The 18,286-nt window shown below is 50.6% G+C and overlaps 1 protein-coding gene across 7 annotated transcripts in view; it reads left to right on the plus strand.

Moving 5' to 3' along the window:
* The first annotated feature begins 39 nt into the window (after positions 1–39).
* MLPH (melanophilin) overlaps positions 40–18,286 on the plus strand; it is a 30,676-nt gene continuing 12,429 nt past the window's right edge. For 2 of the 7 annotated variants that reach the window (XM_074595492.1, XM_074595497.1), the window contains exons 1-8: positions 452–703; positions 4,751–4,972; positions 5,195–5,331; positions 6,743–6,781; positions 7,849–7,943; positions 9,002–9,130; positions 10,574–10,769; positions 12,057–12,217. In XM_074595492.1, the coding sequence (XP_074451593.1) occupies positions 594–703; positions 4,751–4,972; positions 5,195–5,331; positions 6,743–6,781; positions 7,849–7,943; positions 9,002–9,130; positions 10,574–10,769; positions 12,057–12,217 (1,089 nt within the window). In that variant the 5' untranslated portion in view covers positions 452–593. Of the gene's footprint in view, positions 704–4,750; positions 4,973–5,194; positions 5,332–6,742; positions 6,782–7,848; positions 7,944–9,001; positions 9,131–10,573; positions 10,770–12,056; positions 12,218–18,010; positions 18,095–18,286 lie in introns of all 7 variants that reach the window. The other 5 variants (XM_074595496.1, XM_074595498.1, XM_074595495.1 and 2 more) reach the window with 4 other exon arrangements.

Consider the following 18,286-nt stretch of genomic DNA (forward strand, 5'->3'; position numbering starts at 1 on the left):
GGCAGGGGTTGGGGGGGAAACGGTTTAACGAGATTAGGCACAGAAAAAAGAGCCAGGGAGTGAGCAGCAGGGGAGCAGAGGCTGGTGGCGGGGCAGGACCCATCCTGATGGAGCCGGTCCCCCTGGGTGTGCTCCTCCCAGGGATGCTCAGCCCCCTCCCAAACCCCGTGGCGTTGGAAGGTTTTGTTTGATTCGCGCACCCTGCATAAAACAGGCAGCTCCGCTGAGAGTAAACATCTCCTTTCACCCCAGGCAGCCGATCCAGAGGAGGTTTGGAGCTGCCTGCGGCTCTGGGCAGGACCCCGGGGGAAGGCAGGGCTGCCCGCCCGGCTGACGGGGAGTCCCCGCCGCAGATAGGCACCGCGCCAGTCCTGCTGGCTGCCCGTCTCGGCGGGCAGGCTCACCCGGCAGACCGGCTGCCGTGCTGCGAGGAGCCGGCTGGCCTGCCCGCAGCTCTGCCCCTGCCCGTTCCTACGGGCAGCCACGGCGCTGGGGCCGAGCTCTTCGTCCCCCTCCATCAGCATCCCCGGGTACGGGAGAGCCGGCACTCGGCGTAGCGGGTAACGGGAGCGGGTTGGACTTGCCGGGACAAGATGGGGAGGAAGCTGGACCTCTCCAAGCTCACCGATGAGGAGGCCAAGCACGTTTGGGAAGTCGTGCAACGGGACTTTGATCTGCGGAAAAAAGAGGAGGAACGGCTGGAGTGAGTATCTGCTCTCGGCTCTGCGAGGTTGGGTGCAAGCAAGGGGCCGCAGCGGATCCCTGTACGTCCTGCTGCATAGGGCTTGTAGGAATAAAACAAGGCGTTGAGGCTGCCGGCGGGGAGGAACGGCCAGGAGCTGGCTGTGAAAATCACACACAGCGGTTAATAGATAACGTTATCAGCGGCCAGGTGATGCATTTTGGGGCTGCAAAGGTGCAAACTGGCGCCGCGCCATTGGCGGCGATGCTGATGGGTGTCGCTACGGCGGTTTGGGGAGACAAATATCTGCTCCCCTGCTCAGGAAATGCCTTTGTGGGGCTTGAGGCTGGCGTGGCTCCCACGGAGAGACCTTACCTAGGGGCAAAGGATGGGATTTGGCTGCCTTGCTTTTGTTTCGTGTGATGGTTCTTGTGCATTTAGGGCAGGAAGGGTGTTCAGTGATTCAGTGGGTCCTGGAAGTCCACAGACTCCTGAAAGATCCTGGAAAAATGACTGAGAGAAGTAGTAAAGCTACTGTAGTAGCCTTAAATATGCTGTGCAGGGGGCTGTGCCATCCTGGGGAAGTTTTAGGGGGCTACAGACTGGGAAAAGATTGAAAATCACCGGAGCAGCAAATGGATGTATCCTCTAGGTTCTTATTAACAAGGCATTTGACAAAAGTGCTGTTTAAAAAATGTTCAGCCGGATTAGGCTGGATTTTGAGCATGAGAAATCATGGGGTTTTAGGTCTTGTTCGTTAACTACGTCAGGTGTTGAACTTCATAATTTCTTAACTTCATTTCAAGAAGCTGCAGTGTCCCTGTTCGGGGTCTGGCCAAGTTCTCATGACTATCCCAAGGGGTGGCCCTTGCTCCCAGGCCGGGTTTGGGCAGTGGTCCTCTCCCACTGAGCCCTCCTACCCTCCTACCCCTGCATTTTGTGAGACGGGGCTGGTGCAGATGGCATGGCGATGCCTGGGGACCAGGACCTCCTTGGTTTCTCAGTCAGATCCAATGGGCAAAGTGAGGGGTGAGAATTCTCCTTCTTCAACAAGGATATCTGCATCTGAGCCGTCGAACCATCCCCCAAAAGCTTGCCATCATGGGTTTCCATGCAAGGCTGTGTGGGAGCCTCTCTGTTTACACCATTCACCACGAGAAGCTCTCAGTCATATATTCTTGAACCTCCTGATTATTTTTTTGCCTAAGAAAAACCAGCCTGCGTGGGAGGCAGAGATAATTCAGTATCATCAACTCCAGCCTGCCTCTGCTGGTGGCTCTGAAGTGCAGGATGGAGATCAGACGGGGGCATTTAGAAAAATTATCACCCTGGAAAGGGTGAATGTTTCCCTTGTGATGGATCTGAGCTCTGCCCGGAGGAAGGAGGTGGGGACCCACATGGCTGTGCCCTGCAGCAAAGCAGTGGGCGAGGTGAATTCCTTACAAACTTGACCTTGGCGCCAGACTGGCTTGTCTGGGTCCACTCGGATGCCCAGGAGGCTCCCAGATTGAGTGCTATGGCATGGGAGGTGCAAGACAGGGAGAAGGTCCCAGGATGCTTCTACCCCTGGCTGTCATCTCCCTCAGCAGCTTTCCCTCTGTCCCAGCAGTCATGGCTTTTTTTTTAAATTTTGTTGTTTAATCCTTCCCCGCGGAGGGCTGGCGTGAACCCAGCAGTGCCCGGCACTTCCCAAATATCAAAGGTAGAGCGTGACACGTGGACCAAGGCTTGCTCGCCTCTTTCCGTGGGCTCAGTTAAGGCCATACATCAGGTATTTCTCTAATACCTGACACAGACCGGACCACCAGTCTGGGAAGGTCTGCCACGCTCCTGCATGCCGGACTGGGAGCTGCGTGAGCATTTTCTGCCTGTAACTAGCTGGGACATGATGGGAAGTTAGGGGAGACCCTGCAGCCGACCATCCTCATTTGCTTTTCTATTCATTTCTATTCTTCTATTCACTGGGCTTGTCTCAACCTGCAAGCCTGCAAGAAACGTTCCCCCCCTCCAGCTTGGTCTTTTTCTTCCCTTTCTGCTGCTTCTTTGCATTTTCTTTTCTATTTTCTATTCACCGACAATGGACAAAGGCTTCAGCTGGCCAGAAACTGCACAGCCATGCGAGGGTAATGCTTTGCCCGAGAAATTTAATAATGGCCACTTTGTGGGGGTCTCTCCGGGCTTCCTTCCATAAACATCCCTCAGAGCAACCCCCTTGTTGGGGGGGACGGCTCCCCGCATCTCTCCTGGAGCTCAGCTGGACCAAACCCACCGCAGTTTGGCATCCCACTGCCACTGGTGTATTCTGCCGTGATGAGAGCAGGGAAAGAGGAGACGGGAGGCCCGCGGTTCCTGCAGGTTTTAAACTGGTTTGGCGGAGACTTGTCCTCCCTTCAGCAGGTCTTGTGGGTGAGGGAGGGGAGGTGAAGGAATCCAACCGCTCTCCGGGAACCAGAAAAAGCAGTCCAGTGAAAGAGCAGCTCCTGTTGGAAACAGCCTTCGCACAGGAGTGGGAAAGGAACACTGAGCAACCCAAGGGTTTTCTCTTTGGGGGTTTGTCTTTAGCAGCCACATATAAATTTACTGCTGAACATTTGCACTAGGTCACTAGAAACGCTGCTAGGACGGCTGAATGGATGAATATTTAGGCGCCCAGTTCATTTTTTATACTGATTTGTACATGTCCCAGAGCCTCCGTTAATGCAAGTTGGTGTCACCCCAGTGTAAGAGCTAATGCAGCCTGGTGTGCTGGCAGCGAGCTGGCGATAAAAGGCTCCCACTGGAAAAAAAAAACAAACAAAAAAAAATACCAAAAAAAAACAAATCAAGAGCTGATCCCTAACGTGCAAACTGATTTGGTTAAACAGAGATTAGCTAGATTGACATTCGCGTTGTTCCCACCAGCAGCCACACTGCCGCTCCCGTGGCCGTCCCGGCACCGTGCTGCCACGCCAGCGAGGCTCCTGCTGTGGTCACCCCGGCGTCAGCCTGTCTCCCCAGTGGCTGGGGGGCACCAGGAACATCACCAGAAGCCTTGTGATCCACGCCGTTTTCCTGAAACAGCCTCCAAACCTGATTACTTGAGATTTTTTTTTTTGCCCAGGTTGGCTTCTGCTCTGGAAAACGTAGCTTCCTAACCCTGCCTAGACAGAAAACAACCTTCCAGGACCTTCCCTACAAGTCAAACATTGCCTCCCAGCCATAGCCCCAAAGGCAAACATACCTGAGGTGGTGTGTGGCATGGGGAACAAACAGAAAGCCTTTGGGTAGCCCAGCAGGCCCCCGCCAGCTCGGACGGAGTGTTTGTCCCTGCCTGTGGCTGGGGGTTCGGCACCTTCCCACGTGGGGACCCGCTCTACCGGCCGGGTCTGGATGGCAAAGGGAGCCTGTAGCAATGGGCTGCCAGAAGAAGGTGCTCTTGGAAAGTGCTTGTGCTGGCATGGAAAGCTCTTGTGAAAGCATTTTCACAGGACCATCACGAGCATTTCCTCCAGCTGCTGTCCTCTGAACAGCCCCGCTGCACACCGCTTCTGTCCTTAACAAAAGTCTGTGCTGCATTTAGCACTGAAGGACTGGATCAAAACCCCTTTTAATCCTTTTTTACTCTGATTGCGTTTTGGTTTGCTTTGGTTTTTTTTTAAACTGAGAATTCCAGAAAGCTTTTAATTCCCAGCTGGACCACAGGCTCAGAGATTGGGTTGGGTTGGGATGCAGATGAGACCTCAAGAGCCGCTCTCCCGAGGTTCCTAGAATTTATAATGAATGCCCGGTGAAGCAAACGGTACAGGTTTTGGCACAACCAAATCTAATCTTAAATTTAACAGTGGCAGATCCTAATGTACAGTAAACCTGCCCTGAATCTGAAGCCGCCGCCTTCGCTCAGCCCATTTAACTTGTGATATGTTATTTATTAGATTTGCCCTACAGCTGTTCCCATGAGCTGTGGGACCCTGGATCTTCCCTAGAAAATTGTTCCCGAAATGATGGAAGCATGACGGGGTTTGCCACGTGAGAGTTTGCAGCGAGATGCTAACAAAACCAAGTTCCCGTGTTTTGGGCTGTTTTCCGCAGGGAGCTGAAATGCAAGATCGACCGGGAGAGCAGCAAGAGAGAATTTCTGACGAATCAATCCCACCTCAACGAAACCCACTGCGTCCACTGCCTCCAGCCCTTCAAGTTCCTGCTGAACAGCAAGCGCCAGTGCCTGGACTGCCACTTCTACACCTGCAAGAACTGCAGCCGCTACAACAAGAAGGAGCAGGGCTGGGTCTGCGATCCCTGCCGACTCTCCAGGTACCGCTCCCCCGATGGAGGGCGAGGGGCAAGGCGATCCTTCAGGGCTGAAGCTCAAGAAGAGTCGCCCAGACTCGGCATGCCTTCATGCTGGTTAAAAACCAGTTATGCTGGTTAGAAACCAGGCCGTGTTTTTGTCAAGAGGTGGTTTCTGGGTGAGGATCTGGTCACCCTGAGTTGGCTGGACTGTCTCACCCCTATGCGCATCCTCTTTTTGGGCAGGATCGTGAAGATTGGTTCCCTGGAGTGGTACTACGAACACGTGCGATCCCGTTTCAAGAGGTTTGGAAGTGCCAAAGTGCTGCAGTCCCTCTACGGCCGGCTGCAGCCAGGGCAAGGGGTGAACTCCACGTTTCTAGGTGAGGAGGAGCACCGGGGTTTCTCCTACCCTGTTGTGCGTGGGGTGTCTGGGCATCGGGATGTGCACCAAGGGAGGAACATCAGCCTTGGTGCCCCTCTGAGCCCCACGTGGTTTCGAGACTGTGCTAACCATTTTGGGGAGGAAGAGGAGGTTCAATGCGGTGTGTTCACACTGGGAGCAGCAGAGCAGATGTTCTTGGTGGATTTTTTTTTCCTCTGTTAAGGTTTAAGGTTTTCCTACAGACTGGAGAACATCTCACGCTTAGTTTTAAAAGTCTCATGTCCTGCAGTTTGTAAGTACGTAAGAGCAATGGCTCTTGGTTTTCTTTCTTTTAGCTCTTTTCGTCACAAGGGAGAGCTTGTGAAATTAACCCAAGTTTAACCTGCGGGTCTATAACATGCAGCTGGCTGCATAAAGCCAGCACTCATTTCTTCCCACGATCTAATGATTTTTCCAGTTAATCTGATGATGCTCTGGCACTGAGAGAACCGTAGCAAAATTAGTGAGTTAGCTGGCATGCTAGCTATGCTCTTCGGAGTTTATGGATCTTTGGTATTTCTGAAATTGGTCCCATAGTGCATAAACATATGCTGAAAGCTGTTAATACAGTATTATTTACCGGGTAGCTGCTAGTTGGCACTCGTACAGCTCCTGCACTGCTTTGCCTATTGCCTCTGAAAACCAGCGTGGATTTTATTCCCGTCTTGAGGAGCCACAGAAAAGTTTGCCGAAATACCATAGACGTGAGCCAATTCAATTGGTCCAATCGTTCTTTTATCCAGACCACTCACGGCAGGAATATCAGAAAGAGCGTGGAGAGTAGAGGCATTGAATATAAAATTAATGGACCGAGAGACAATTTATATAGCGTTCAGTCTGAAAGCTCATCAGACCAGGCGGAAAGGACGATCCGAGAAAAAACCAAACCAAGCGTGAGGATAACAGTGCTTCAGGCTTCTTTAAATTGAGATTCTGATGGCTTTGTCAAAAAAGAGATGATGTTGTTGTTATTACTTCATTAACACCAGTGAATTGGCTTGACCCTCGAGCAAGCAAGCGTCTCCTCCTGGGATGTATCTCTGGTTGCAGGAGGTACAGCAGAATGACATGAGACCATTGCATTTTCCATGGCCATCTGCTGTTGGTCATGCCTTCCTCCGCTGGTGCACCCCCAGGTGTGTTGCATCAAGTGTGTTGCATCAGGTGGTGGCAATAAGCTCTTTTAAAAGTCAAGTCCTGTCACCAAGTGCCTGTTCTGTTCTCTCCAAAGAGCCTTTTTGGTGATTGTGCCTTGTGATGGCTAGAGAACAAGAATTCTGGTTAACCATAGCTCTGAGGCTTGTTCTCTGCGCGGTACCTGGAGAAAATGGGCTTGCTTATTTTTCCCCACTATTTTTCTTTTCATTTAGGTCTTCATGACAGAGTTTACAGCCTGCCAGACATTAACAGTAAGTAACAAAGAGAATTGCAGCACATGTCTTACAGTTCAAGAGAGGTTTCCAAAGTCTTTTTCGCTTCATACCCTCTGGCTATGGGCACTCCAGCACAGGTTGGTGTGGCTGGACCAGGGCAGACAACTCTCCATGGTGGTGGAGGTGGACTGTAACGCTCATGTCTTGCACTGTGGTACACCTGGGGTCTCCAAGGGTAGACTCGGATATACCCGGACTCTTAGTTATGTGCTAAACTTGAAGCTTGCAAGTGCTCATCATCTCAATGCACTTAAAGCTGGCCATATTCTGAAGGAATCCACTGAATTTGTGCCTTGAGGTTGTGTTCCCTAGGAGCCCTTGCAGGAAGGATTCGCTCCACCCCATTTTGTCTACCTTGACTTTGGACTCGGTGTGGCTTTGGACTGCTGCTGGGCTTGGCAGTGGTCTGGGCACAGAGATGGGGACCCAGAAAGGAACAGGTCACTGATAGATAGCGGAACTGGCTGAGGGCAGCTGTGAGTAGTGGAGGCAGGGCCATATCGAGCTGAGCTGTAGTGCCTTCAGACACTGGAGTCACCCAGGCTGACCTCACGGCGCTCTCTGTGGTGCGGGTGTCCTTCACCTTCCTGCGGTGGCCACTATGACACCTGTGGTGGTGCCCAACTGGAAGGGGAAGCAATGAGAGGCCAGCCAAGCTTTTGCAAGAGCACACGCTAAGAGTGGGTGTCTGCGGCAATGCCCGGGAGCTGCACCCCAAAGAGCTTCTACCCTACAGACCTTAGACTGCGTTCACTGCGTGCCAGTTGCAGCACTGGGGCTACCTTAAGATGTTCCCATCTGTTTCCCATCCTTTGTCCCCTTCCCTTTACTTGTGCAACCTACTGGCCATGGTGCAGTGTGCAAAGTAAAAATAAAAATAAAATGTGGGGAGGTATTTGTAATCCAGACCTTTTACCCCATGTAAGAAGCATGGCCTCGCCTACAGGTGCATTGGTGTGACCGCCACGGCGGGGACCACCACCTCCCCCAGGAACGGGGTGCGGGAGCTGGCCATACACAGCGTGCCATTGTCTCCCCTCCAGGTGAATGCCAGCTCCTCACCAGTGGTGGCATTGGGGATGACAGCGATGATGAAGATGATGTCCTTCGTGGAGCTGAAGCAGAGTGCTACAGCAGAGTAAGCATTTTGGTCTGGGTTCCCTCCTGCCTCACTTTGCGCCCTCAGCTGCTGCTGGTCTGTCTTGGGTAGTGGTGGCAGTGCTGGTGCTGGGGGTGGCTTTCTGTGTCACGTTCAAAATGGGGCCTTTCTCTCTCTTTTCCTTCACCGAGATAAGCCCCTCTCCCAGTTTGCATAGAAACAGCCAAGGCAGTAAACTCAGAGATACTTGCCCTCTGGAATAAAAGACCCACTCCAGAGAGTATGGAAGTCCCTAATTAATATGAAAGTCCCAGCTCCTACCTGGATAATGAGAACCCACCTGGGTTTTTTTACGAGAAAAAGAGATACCTGGTAGAGTAGCAAAATGCAGCTTTGGTTGTTTTTTTTTCTGGGACTCCGTGTATGGACTGAAATGCAGATTAAGAAGCCCGATGGGAAGAGTGTATTTATCCTTGAAGCACGTGTGGAATCTGCCAGTGTGTTTGAGATGCTGGTATGGTTCCATACATGCTGTTACATACATACCATCTCAGGCTGCGGCTACGGGTGTGTGCTGCCTTTCACACACTTGGTAACTCATTTTGATCTGCTTCTGAAGTCTTAGAGGCTTGTACAAGCTGCTCCTGCCCCCAGGTGGATGATGACCTCCCAAATATCTGAGGACATCTGCCCACAGCATCCCTTCTCTGAAGACAGGGAGATGCCTCAGTCCTCAAAAGCATCTCCTGGGTCTCTCACTGAGCTGTAACCTGGCGCAGCTTTCCCATGGTGCCTTTATAAAGCAGGAGAGAGCTTCTCACTCTCTGCTCGTGGCCACGGTCCTGAGCCAGACTGTGGAAATCAGGAACCCGCTTTTCCTTGGCTCCAGCATAAGCACACGCTGTCCCTATATACCTGGCTCCCTGCAAGCAGGACAACACTGGACCCAAATTTTCTCTGCACAAAGCAGGAGCCTTGCTTTGGGCTGTGTGGATTCTGGCAAACTAGGGAGACAAGGGCACTTCTTCCCACTTTCTTCAAGGTCGATTGTGTTTTATGGTGAATTTTCCTTTCTTGCACTTCCTACGCTGACTAAGATGCGCAAGACAAAGCGCCTGCTGTCTGTCCATCCCTTTGATTTTGAACTGGACTCAGAGTACTCTGCTCAGTCTCGCCGCCAGTCTATGCAGCTCTCTCCAGCAGCCAGCAGCCCGGATGCTTTCCAGGTACTGGGAGAGTGCTGGGGGGTTCCTTTCCTCTCTTTTTTCCTCCTTGCTACCTCTGCTACCTCCTCCTTTGGCCAGTGTTGAGAGGTGGTGGTGCCCACGCTTGATCCCCATAACCCCGCTTGCTGTCTCTTCTCCCATTCACTCCCTTTGCCTCAGGCTGAGTCAGAAGTAGGACATCAGACTGAAGCGAGGATGAGTGGCACAATGAGATAGCAAGAGGCTCTCTGCATAAAACAGTTTTCTTGCGCTGTCCCAAGGCTCCGGGATGCCCTAGTTTCCAACGAGCTTTTGGAGGTTCAGTACTCAAAGGACAAAATGAAAGCAGGCTCCTCTCCTGTCAGCCCATCTAGATCGGGGCTAGTTTTGCCAGGTGGCGGCACTGAGGATGTAGTTGCTCGTGGACACGCTACCCTTCTCAGGTTGAGAAGGTGAGTCCTGCAGAGCCAGAGTGAAGATGAGTCCTGCAGAGCTAGAGTGACAGCAGGGACGGCACCTGTGGGGTGGGGGTCCCCATCAGTCAGAGGGGAGAGGGTGGGGGGAACAAAACCTGCATGAGCACTGGTTATTTCTGTAGAGGAGACTATATGCGTCTTAGTGTCGGGAGCCCCTGACCAGGAGCAGGAGCCACAGGCAGCTCTGGCACCAGCGACGGCAGTGAGCTGCTCCCCACGATCCCAGCAAGGGCTTTGGGCCAGCCCTCCTCAGCTTCCAGCTCTGGGGAGCAAAAAGTCTTCCAGCCTGAGATACTTCAGATCAAGCTTTTTGAGCTGCCCTTGTTTAGCTTTCCTGGTGAAATTTCACTTTTTAAAAAATAAATAAATAAATAAAATAAACTGTGCCCCTGGGTAGGACTCGGATGCCCTGAGTTGTGAAGCAAAGGCTTTAAAAAAAAAAAAAAAAGGGGGGGGGGGGGGGGGGGGGGGGGGGCAAACAAAAAAAACCCAACCCAATTCACACCATTCCATGTAAATTGATAAGACTTTTGAACAAACAAGTAGATTCATTCTTTCGTTATCTATGCCCGTCTTTACGCAGCAGAATCCAACAGGAGTCTCGGGAGGGCTGGCCTCTGTCAAGATCATCTGGATTAGATTTATCGGTTGCAGATTATTCGAGGGGCAGGAGGTGGCTGTTGTTGGAGGAAGCGAAAGGGTACCGTGTCTTACAAGACGAGAGCTTTACCCATTCGAGCTGAAGGGACTCTGTGCCTAGTTCTTGTAAAAAATTAACAGTGCCCTCTGGCAGTGATGAGAAGTATTGTTCAGGGCTCACCAGCCAGAGAAGGCTTTTAAATGGATTATTAGGAATTGGCATTACAAAAAGTCAATCGATGCATGTTGATGCAATTGATGGGAGGAGAAAGGTAGGAGCTGCTGGCAAAGGTCAGGAGAGGCAGGGAGACCTTGCGGCAGCTGCTCAGCAGCAATCCTTGTCTCTCAGTCCTTCCCAGATTTCCCCAACCCAGCTGAAGATGCCTCCCAGAAGGAGTCCAGGGTCGCGGAGGCGGATCTGGTTTTCCACCACATCCTGCAGGAACAGGGACCAGGCGTGAGCCCACCGGAGCAGCTCTTCAGCACAGAGGTTCGGCTCACCGTCAATTCACGGAGAAGGAGCCTGGACAGGAATGCGAAACCTGGTAGGTGTCTCTGGCCAGGCTCCTCTTGTATCTTGGGGAAAAGTGGCCACAAGACTTGGACCAATATGAGAATGCCTTTGATTTTTTTTTTTTTGAACAACTAAAAAGCTTGAGTGTTAAGACAAAATACCCCTCTGCAAAAGCGATTCCCCCCCCCATGAAGGAATCGGCTGGAGTTAGCTGTTTGAAACGGGCTGGTCTTGTTCCCAACAAACTCATTTCTCAAAGCCAGAGGGGTTGTCCTTAAGGTGTGAATCCCTTTCATACCTGGAGGTCAGGTAGAAACTAGATGGAATAGAATGACGCTATTAGGAACGGCGGGATGTGTTTCCTCCTGCAGGCAGTAACAGATGAGTTGAACTCCTTGCCAAAGGATGGAGTGGGCGCAGAAAGCTTACAGTTTTAAGGGGACTTGAACTGGAGTAAGACTGTCCGAGAACTGGAGGCAAGCGCTGGGGATTCCTAAGTAGCTACAGGCCACAGGATCTGTGGTTTTCTGAGTCTGTAAATACACCCCAGCAAATGATGGTGGAGAACTTGCCTTTTACTACCACAGTTTTTCCTGCTGTGATAGCAGAGCCGGGAGGGTTGCATACAGTGGCTTGTGCACGTGCAGCTGTAGGATAGATCCTTCTGGGTCTCCGACTGCTTGGTTGTATTTTCAGGGCACTCGGAAACGCTGGGTAAACCTTATTGTGCCTTGTTTAAATTCCCACTCTGAGCCCCTCAGAGGGCCCTCTGGCTTGTTAATTCCATTTTCTCTCATTGTTTTTGTTGTTTGGTGGTTGGTTTTTTTCCCTCATTTGAAATTCCCCTTTAAAAAGGAGACTTTCCACTCTTTTAAATGCTCCATCCTAGACTGGTACCTCTCTAGCCTGAGCTAAACATCTTCCAGCACCTGGACAATGCATGAAAGGCAGAGTCTAAATCTGGACTTCAACAAAATTGGGAAGGCAATAGCAGTTTTTGGTGAGTGGCCTGGCTGTTTCGGGCATGCCAGAGCAAGGACATTGCTCCTTGTGCCCACCGTTATCTCGGCAGCCTTGTGTGGGACCCTGCTGAGCTAGGTGCTGTGCGGCCACAGTGGATGGAGCTGCAGCCTGGCCCAGGGTAGCCATCCTTAACCTCGGTCTCTCCTGCAGAAGCATCTCCTGCCAAAGGATAGAAAGTGTAATTTGGAGAAGTGCCTCATTATTTGCTTGTCTTAAGGATGGGACCTGTGTCCAGGAAGGAACTCGAGGGTGTCAGTCTCTTGTGCCTTTGTGCTGAAGCCTTCTCTCTCCAAAGGCAGCCCCTGGAATGAGCAGCCCCGGTCCCAGTGCTCTGCAGACATGGACACCTCTGATGAGGACGTCAAGGGAGCCCAGTTCCCTGCCTACCCACCCCATCACGCGAAACGCCGGAACAGAACCTCCTCCCAGGATAACGTCAGCCACTCCGGGAATCAGGTACCAAACAGCCGTCAAACCTCTTTTGAGACCAAGTCTACGGCCAAGCCTTGCTTGTCATAAATGAGGCTTGTAATCTGTGAGGTGCAGGATGGTGCCATCTGGTTCAGAGGAGATGGGAAGCAGTGATGGCAAACTGGGGTGCAACCACAGCAATCTGTCTGCCAGCCAGGATGGTTGTGGAGCACGAGCAGAAAAGCTGGTGTGCTTTTCTGGTGGCACACGATCATTGCCCCTTCTGCGCAGGGGTGGTTTGGTGCCCACACTTCCCATGTGTAGATCCAAGAGCGAGCAGAGCGGGATCCAAGAGTGAGCAGAGTGGATCACAGATCTCTGTAGACTCAAGATCCCTCTTCAGCTCAGGAGCTGAAGAAGCTGGGGCAATTTTGCATTGCCAGAGCGATACAGTGGGCCTGTGGGATGAGCTAGGAGTTGGCTCGTCTAGGTGCCACATCACGGTTGCATGGCACCAGCTAGATGAATGCCCAGGCCATCTCCTGCTCTCCAAGTTGTGAGGAACCTGCCACGGTGGTTGTGAAATGGGAGCAGGGCTGAGACCTGGGGAGGTGCGTTTAGGGCCCCGTCATTCCTTAAGGTAAGGAAGAACAGACTTTTCTCTGCACCGTTAGGATGACACAGAAGTACTCTGGAGCTCTGTGCGGCTTCTCCCAGGTCCTCCTTCCAGCCCTTCCACTTTTACACCTGTGGCAAAGAGAAAATCAGGCACTGGTGCTTTACTCTGCCCATGCTGCTGTCGCAGTAACAAACCTGCCTTTGTTGCTGTTAATTTCCGGCCTGTCCTTATTAATTTGTGAGTTACCTATGGCTTTCTGCGTCCCCAAAAAGGCTTTCTTCAATTGAATGTGCCGGTGCTTTATGATCAGACCAAGGTTTGGAGAGGGATACTTAATAAGCATCAAGATCCTTTTCTTCCCTTGCAGTGCGGAGTGTTCCTGCCCCAGTAGGACTGGGTCGAGACGACCTGTCTTGTATCTCTCCTGAATGATGATAACAGGGGGGAACAGTCTAGAGGAGGGTGTCAAAAAGGCAGCAAGCTTGTGTTTTAATTGTCAAGCAAGGACCCGCAGTTCCTGATGCCACCTTTGCAAATGGTGGGTGGTGGGAATGGTAAAAAGCATCCCTCGGACCTCTGCAAAAGCTGCAAAATGCACAGTGATGTTCAACTACGCAGGTACACAGCGAGATCCCGCTGCTTGTTTCTGCTTACAGATGGTAACTTCGCACACCCTGGACCCCTTTGGGGAATCGGTGGGGGAATCTGTCACCACAACCATCCTTCAGCACCACACTTCACGTGCCTGTGTAGGCAAACTTTGCTTTTGCCTTTTACTTCTCTCGGCACATGTTTTAATCAGCAAATGCCGTTCCTTTTTCAGTCAGCGGTAAATGGAAGAACCCTGGAGTGGTTATCCTTAATGAGGCCATGGTACGTTAGGCATGAAATGTGCACCGTGCTTTGCAGTGGGGAAATGGGGACAAATTCCTACCAATGCTTCAGTTGACTTCCTTCATCAGCTGTGCGAGCTCTCGCTACAGGGCAGTCCGGCATGCTTCGTGGTTTGCTCTGTCACACCAGTATGAAGGCCGCTGTGGAGCGTTGTCACTCTAATGGTTACAAGGCATGTTCTCACTCCCAATTTAACCCCATTTTCTCTTATGCCAACATTGATCATCCGCTTAAATGGCTCTTCACCCTTCCTGCCCTTTGCGCTGCTGATGGGTTTACAGCTAGCAACCACCCTCCCACAGAGCCTTCTCCTCGGCCAGCAGGAAGAGACCCAGCTCTCTGCTGGACCATTAACTTCAGAATGATGCACGCGTGCATCACTGTTGCTGTTGGCCAAGGAGAGGCCAGATACAAGCCCAAAGAAGAGAGAAGGCAAGAACATCCAGGCTTTGGTGCTAGCCAGCTCTATTGCATTTGGCAAGGCTGGAAGAGTTTCAGAAGAGGCTGGTGTCCATCATCTCGTCCTGAGGTTGGAAGAGATGGAGGGGCTGAGGCTGGCACGAGGGCAGAGACATACCATGAGGGATTTGGGACAGCGAGCAGTTGCATTGTCCCGAGCAGCAAAGCAGCCCTTGAGCTGCTTACAGGCACTTCCAGGGTATGCCACGTAACCATCATCAGGGCTTCTGAGCTATCCCAGCCTCTCATGGGACATCCCAGGGCACAGCAAGGATGGGTGAGCACAACTGGTCACCCTGGTGCTGCACTTCGGAGAGGCTGCGCCCTTGGGCGACTCAAGATGTTGACCTGTGGGGTGTAGGGTCCAGAAGCACGTTTGTTAACCCTGTATTGAATCCCGTAGCCTGGCTTCAAAAGCTTCAAAATGCAAAAGTTTTCCTGGTAGACACCTTGTTGACGTCTGAAGGTTTTGAGAGTCGGAAAGCTCAGCTCTTTGCCCTGCATCTCTGTGACGCTCTTTCCCAAAACTGCCTTAGGTGCAAGTTTGTCAAAATATGTTTGATCTGAAAATTGCTTTTGCTTTAATTCTGGGGAGAGTACTCTGTTCAGTCACAAACACAAGAAAATTAACTTTTCCAGTGACAAAAGCAGAGGCTGTTCCCTAGTCCTGTGACTCCAGGAGCTCAGCAGTTCTGGATTCCTGAAGCTTTGATGCCATCTGGCTCCTCCTCTTTGCATAAAGCTTCTGCTGGGGGTCTTGGGTAGTTGAGAGACTGAAGGCAGCACCTCTGCTAGAGCAACCTGTCTTCTCTCCCCAGCAGCAAGTGATGGTTTGCCCTAACTGATGTCCTCCTTATGGGCTGTGTTTTAAGTTTCTTTGCTTTAAATATTTTAATACAGAGCAGCATTTGCTAGCCTTTTGTCTTGCGGAGAGCAGCGCAGGGCGGTCCGGCCCCTGAAAAGGATGCACCCCTAATGGGGTGGGTGATGCTGGTGGGGTGACCACCAGGCCTTAAAACCAGCCTTGCTTGGGAAGGAGAACGTAAGCAAGGTCTTCAGCTCCTATCCTTGTAGCCCGTCAACAGCAAACCGTGCGTTATGCTCTGACCTTTCTGAACCTCTGTTACGGTGGTGCTGGGTGCTCGGTTTGTCACCATCTCTTCTTCTGAAGCTGATGGCCCATCACAGATTTCTCATTGTCACCAGGAGCCATGCAGGAGTCAGGCCTTAAACAGTAGGGAGAAACCACTTAGAGATGGATTGGATTGCGTCCTGCCTGCGGGTTTAATGCTGCTTGAAGATGCATTGAGTTCGGGATGGTAATTACAGCGCTCTGCTCTCCGGAGTGTCAGGTTTTTATATTCATCTTCCCTTAAGCAGATGCAATCTCTCCAAGCTGTTGTGAGGATCTAATTAATTGAACACTAGGAAGCACAAAAACTAAGTGAGAGGACAGGAATGTTATAAAAACAAAGCCAAGCCCTCGCATCTCTTTGTTAGTGCATTTACTTACTGCATTTGCTGCTCATTCCCCTTTGAATGGGAGGCAGCCACTCAGAACACGGGTGATGTGGGAGACAGTGTTTTATCTATATAAAATGGGCAATATTTCTCATCATTTGTGTTTTATTTGTTTGCATCAAAGGAGAAAGACTTTTTTTTTTTTTTAAGGAAAGCAAAATGTCGATTTCTAAAAGAAGAAAAAAAAAAAGCTTCCTTTTATGTTTTCAGTGATTTAACCACAAAAGTTTGTCTTGGCTCTTGAGCATGAAAAGCAACCCTTTTCCCCCCTTCTTTTTTTCCCCCCTTCTTTTTTTCCCCCCTTCTTTTTTTCCCCCCTTCTTTTTTTCCCCCCTTCTTTTTTTCCCCCCTTCTTTTTTTCCCCCCTTCTTTTTTTCCCCCCTTCTTTTTTTCCCCCCTTCTTTTTTTCCCCCCTTCTTTTTTTCCCCCCTTCTTTTTTTCCCCCCTTCTTTTTTTCCCCCCTTCTTTTTTTCCCCCCTTCTTTTTTTCCCCCCTTCTTTTTTTCCCCCCTTCTTTTTTTCCCCCCTTCTTTTTTTCCCCCCTTCTTTTTTTCCCCCCTTCTTTTTTTCCCCCCTTCTTTTTTTCCCCCTTCTTTTTTTCCCCCTTCTTTTTTTCCCCCCTTCTTTTTTTCCCCCCTTCTTTTTTTCCCCCCTTCTTTTTTTCCCCCCTTCTTTTTTTCCCCCCTTCTTTTTTTCCCCCCTTCTTTTTTTCCCCCCTTCTTTTTTTCCCCCCTTCTTTTTTTCCCCCCTTCTTTTTTTCCCCCCTTCTTTTTTTCCCCCCTTCTTTTTTTCCCCCCTTCTTTTTTTCCCCCCTTCTTTTTTTCCCCCCTTCTTTTTTTCCCCCCTTCTTTTTTTCCCCCCTTCTTTTTTTCCCCCCTTCTTTTTTTCCCCCCTTCTTTTTTTCCCCCCTTCTTTTTTTCCCCCCTTCTTTTTTTCCCCCCTTCTTTTTTTCCCCCCTTCTTTTTTTCCCCCCTTCTTTTTTTCCCCCCTTCTTTTTTTCCCCCCTTCTTTTTTTCCCCCCTTCTTTTTTTCCCCCCTTCTTTTTTTCCCCCCTTCTTTTTTTCCCCCCTTCTTTTTTTCCCCCCTTCTTTTTTTCCCCCCTTCTTTTTTTCCCCCCTTCTTTTTTTCCCCCCTTCTTTTTTTCCCCCCTTCTTTTTTTCCCCCCTTCTTTTTTTCCCCCCTTCTTTTTTTCCCCCCTTCTTTTTTTCCCCCCTTCTTTTTTTCCCCCCTTCTTTTTTTCCCCCCTTCTTTTTTTCCCCCCTTCTTTTTTTCCCCCCTTCTTTTTTTCCCCCCTTCTTTTTTTCCCCCCTTCTTTTTTTCCCCCCTTCTTTTTTTCCCCCCTTCTTTTTTTCCCCCCTTCTTTTTTTCCCCCCTTCTTTTTTTCCCCCCTTCTTTTTTTCCCCCCTTCTTTTTTTCCCCCCTTCTTTTTTTCCCCCCTTCTTTTTTTCCCCCCTTCTTTTTTTCCCCCCTTCTTTTTTTCCCCCCTTCTTTTTTTCCCCCCTTCTTTTTTTCCCCCCTTCTTTTTTTCCCCCCTTCTTTTTTTCCCCCCTTCTTTTTTTCCCCCCTTCTTTTTTTCCCCCCTTCTTTTTTTCCCCCCTTCTTTTTTTCCCCCCTTCTTTTTTTCCCCCCTTCTTTTTTTCCCCCCTTCTTTTTTTCCCCCCTTCTTTTTTTCCCCCCTTCTTTTTTTCCCCCCTTCTTTTTGTTGGAAGAGTGAGGGCAAAAGGAGGGCCAAGCACCTTGTAAATCAATGCAGGCAGAAGTCAGAAAATTTCAAAGTGTGTTGCCGTAAACTTTCAATTTTAGTTTTTTCTCTCCGGAATTTGCCATGGGAAATTCTTACCTCTTCCCTCTTACTTTCCTGCGCTGTATTAGCAGGGGGGGTGATGGGGCAGTCGCTGCTTAAAAAAAACCATGTTAGTAGGAAGATAATACTCCTGTTGACTTGAAATTGAGGCAGCGAGTGAATGATGGCAAGATACCGGGCTTTGTTACAGCCTGATGCTTTTTTCTGGACAAGGGACACAACGAGGCCAGTGAATGAGGCTTTATGTTCGCTGCATCAAAGCTACCGACACTGCTTTGGTGAGAATTGCGGTGTGCCGGGTACTCCGCATCGCTTTGAGTTTTCCAGATTTGAGGAGAGGCCGTGCACGTCCTGGAGCTCTTCAGGGTATCCAGGGCTGTATTTTCAAAACATAATTTTTTAACGTCTTTTAATTCAGCCCGCGGGGGCAGCGTCTTGCTGCTTGCTTTCTTCTGCTGGTTGCGCTGTTTTCTCCCTGCCCTGGCAGCGGTGGCTGGTCTGTTCTCTACTCCTTCTCTCTCTCTCTCTCTCCTTTTCTCTAGATTCATGAGCTCAGCAAACGCATGTCCGCAATCGAACGCATGCTGAACCGCTTGGAGGAAAAAATCCTGGTGCGGTCTGATGAGGTAACTGGGCAAAGCCAGGCGCTCTCTCTGCAGGGAGACAGCATGGGACGCGCCGGTCCCTTCCCCTTGTCATCGGAGGGGCTGCTCTGAAACAGCCGGGGTTGCAGGGAGAAAGCCAGATAGACACAAAGACTCACTTTGTTCAATTTTAATCCTCTGGTTTGGCCTTGGAGGCTCTTCTCTAGTTTCAGG

This window comes from Larus michahellis, chromosome 7 (genome assembly GCF_964199755.1).
Source record: "Larus michahellis chromosome 7, bLarMic1.1, whole genome shotgun sequence".
Lineage (NCBI taxonomy): Eukaryota > Metazoa > Chordata > Aves > Charadriiformes > Laridae > Larus > Larus michahellis.